Source organism: Tigriopus californicus, chromosome 12, assembly GCF_007210705.1.
Source record: "Tigriopus californicus strain San Diego chromosome 12, Tcal_SD_v2.1, whole genome shotgun sequence".
Taxonomy (NCBI): domain Eukaryota; kingdom Metazoa; phylum Arthropoda; class Copepoda; order Harpacticoida; family Harpacticidae; genus Tigriopus; species Tigriopus californicus.
The window spans coordinates 10390913-10394097 of NC_081451.1; the positions used below are offsets into that span (position 1 = coordinate 10390913).

At 38.5% G+C, this 3185-nt stretch overlaps 1 protein-coding gene across 1 annotated transcript in view; it reads right to left on the reverse strand.

Moving 5' to 3' along the window:
• The window catches only part of LOC131891273 (uncharacterized), a 2670-nt gene extending 265 nt beyond the window's left edge, over positions 1-2405 (reverse strand). Inside the window, exons 1-2 of the mRNA XM_059240802.1 lie at positions 1779-2405; positions 10-586 (exon numbers count right to left, since the gene is read on the reverse strand). Of these exons, the coding sequence (XP_059096785.1) occupies positions 10-586; positions 1779-1866 (665 nt within the window). The 5' untranslated portion in view covers positions 1867-2405. The remainder of the gene's footprint in view (positions 1-9; positions 587-1778) is intronic.
• Between the last annotated feature and the right edge of the window lie 780 nt (positions 2406-3185).

Below are 3185 nucleotides of genomic sequence, written 5' to 3' on the forward strand. Positions count from 1 at the left end.
AATATTTGCTGTTGGACAGTCCAGAAAATCTGAGCAGTGGCAGATTTCCTGAGTTTGAGGTGTTCGCACCTGCAAGACTTATGGGCGCAGATGCGGACTCGATCTGGTACAACCATCTTCACACCAAAAGTCTTGGCTAGTTTCTCATAGAATACCACCTGTCTTGCTTGACGGAAAAGATTCTTGGAGTGACAAATATTGTACAAATCCATGATATCGGACAGGATTAAGGCCAGTAAGAGATTCACCAACACGAGGCTTCCCACAATTGCAATGCACAGAAGCAGCACAGTTGAATAGATGAGGGTGGGGAGGTCATCCTCAAACGTCTCGTAGGTGTCAATAAACTCATATTCGCCGAGGATCATCAGCAGAGGTCGGAACAAAATCTTTACAAGGGTACGACTGTCCACCACACCAGAAGCGGTATTGTGGGCAATAATAAGGAACCCTGCGGCACACCCGGTAGCCACGGTTAGCGTCAATAAGATGCCTCCCAAGAATCGTTTGTGCATGATGTGAATGAACATAATAGAGATTGTGGCACCGTGAAACCCAGAGAGGAATACCAGATGAATCCACGCGCCTTGAAATACAAAGGGAAAATATTTCTGTCATATTTTAGAATTAAAATTCGTTTGAGGTTGACTGGATGCTCTCAAGTCAAAGAAAAATGTCTTTGATTGCCTAGGCAAATATCCGTGTTCCATGTCCTGGGCTTATATTTAGACCTTTAGAAAGTGCAAAATGGTATATTATACCATGGTATAATATACCATTTTTTGCAAATGCTGTTTAATTTGATTTTTCGTCGCAAATCATTGATAAATAAAAATGAACTAAAACCTGAGCCTTATGGTATCAAGTTTTCCTCTTTTGAATTTATATTTGAAAGCTTAGGCTTACTCTTGTCCATATTTATTTGGCCTTCATATTTCCTCTTTTTTTACAGACTGCTAGCAAGCAAAGTAAACCAGTTTTTAGAGGGCTGAATGGTAGCTTACTTAATGAAATATGTTCAACAAGTGGTATAAGTTTTCTTTGGTTTGAACCCTACATGACTTGCTGGGAAATCATACCCAAGTATCGGTTAAAAGCAGGGAAATAAAATATACCCTTTTTCCTATTTAAAATTTTGATCCGGCATCATGTATTTTGGAAATACTGGAAATAGTTTTTCGAAAAATGCAACCAGAATAATCGCTCGAAGCATTGTCAACTTTCTTTTTTAAATCCCAAGAACAATTGATTTCGATTTAAAATGTTTTTCGTGGCGAAACTTACCTTTACATTGCAGTGGGCCCTAGTATTTCTGGATTAATAATCTAAACGATATATTGTGAAGGTATATTGTGACAGCTTCACCAAAAACGAAATTGTATGTCTTGCACACAATGCAGACCCATCAAATTGTCATAAACCCAATTTCAGACGTTTGAACAAATGCAGACAATCCTTGTAGTTAGGGGTCAGGAACACCGCATAAAATTAAGTCAGTTGAATTTTCCATATTCTAAATATCTCCACAATTTGAAAGGACTTACAGTATTAAAGTACAAATGTAGCTCTTGCTGCCATGATTATTTAAGCCACAAAGTTCACCAGAAGCATCATCAAAACCGTGAGAAAGATTCCAGACCCACTAATAGCAGAAGATGTCTCTCAAAGAGACCTTCAGCCTTCATGTTTCAGGACCCAATTCGCCGTCTCTCCTACTAAGTCGCACACATTGAACATGCGGGGTAGAGCATCTTGATTGATTAACTGCCATCACTCACAAGGTACTCCAATGGCTGCCAGGAATCTGAGGACGGCCAGATTTCTTTGAAAGAAGAACCCAACAATGACCAGGATGAATATGACCATTCTGAGCCATGTGTCAAAGCGCTTGAAGTATCTCCGACGAAACACGTACAATTGGAAGGACTCTTCCAATAACAGGAACGAAAACGAGAAAGCACATATGAGGCCAAACACACACTCCCAGGAATGTCCATTGGTGAAACAAGATGGGAACGTGAGAACCTCGGTTTGTTCTGCCTTCCGGAGGTAAAAGATGGACACTTGGTGACCTACAAAATGAAGGTGTCTTTTCTGTCATAATACGAATACATCTCAAAAAACATGACACTTTTCTACTACTTAATGAAGTATGATGCCTTTGAAGTTAACGTTTTATGTGATCAATATTTGTAATATAACAAAGGTTGTCTGAAGACAGAGCCTCATACTAAACGATGAGTTGGTCTGAATGCAATTGAGAAGCATCCCAGTTTTGTGTCTAAGGGCGGCTTTACACTACGATGGAAAACAAGGATTGGTTCTGGTTTGAGGATTGAAGTGTTGGGGCGAGGCCAGCAGAAGACTCGAGTCCTTCACTGTGCTCAAGTCGAACAAAAAGACTCATATTGCGAAATTTAAGCCAAAGAATGACACTTTTTCACAAATCCGGACTAGAGTCTTTTAGAAAGGACATCACTAGTCCCACTTCCATTCTCAAACCGGATTCAATCCTAGTTTTCCATCGTAGTGTAAAGCCACCCTTAAAGATTGTGTCGATAGTCCCTCTTCTCAGAGACCGCTTGAAATCCAAATATTGGTGAAATACCCTTTTATTAAAGGGTTGACTCATGTTTTTAAAACTTCACTGATAGATGGCGCCCACATAATGGCAAACATTGGCAAAACAAGAGCATGCTCAATTTTGAATTTGAATCCCAATAAACACGATTTTTAGGGGTTTTTGAGTCACCAAAAATACAAAAGTGGATATAAAATAAAGCCAAATATTTCATCAAAATATGGTAGCTAGTAAGGTAGTTTCAGTAAGCATGAATGGTAAGGATAAAGTTAACTGGGTCACTTATAATTGACATTGTGATTACACTTACCAAGGATACCTTTAACAAGAGAATTGGACATGGTAATTGGCGAAGCTAGGCCACTTTGCGATAACAATGTTTCAGCTTCCCAAAAGCCACAAGGGATACTACCATATATTATGAAAAAGCAATTTAAATTAAAAGAAATCGGTTTTTTATGACAATATTTTGAGTTATCTTACTTCAAATGAAAATATCGAAAGTTTCTGGTTTATGTAGTAAAAAGTCTAGAGTTTTAAGAAAAGATAACTATGAAAAAATAAAAGATGTAAAGTTTGGTCTCAAATGCCAGTAGCTTATTGC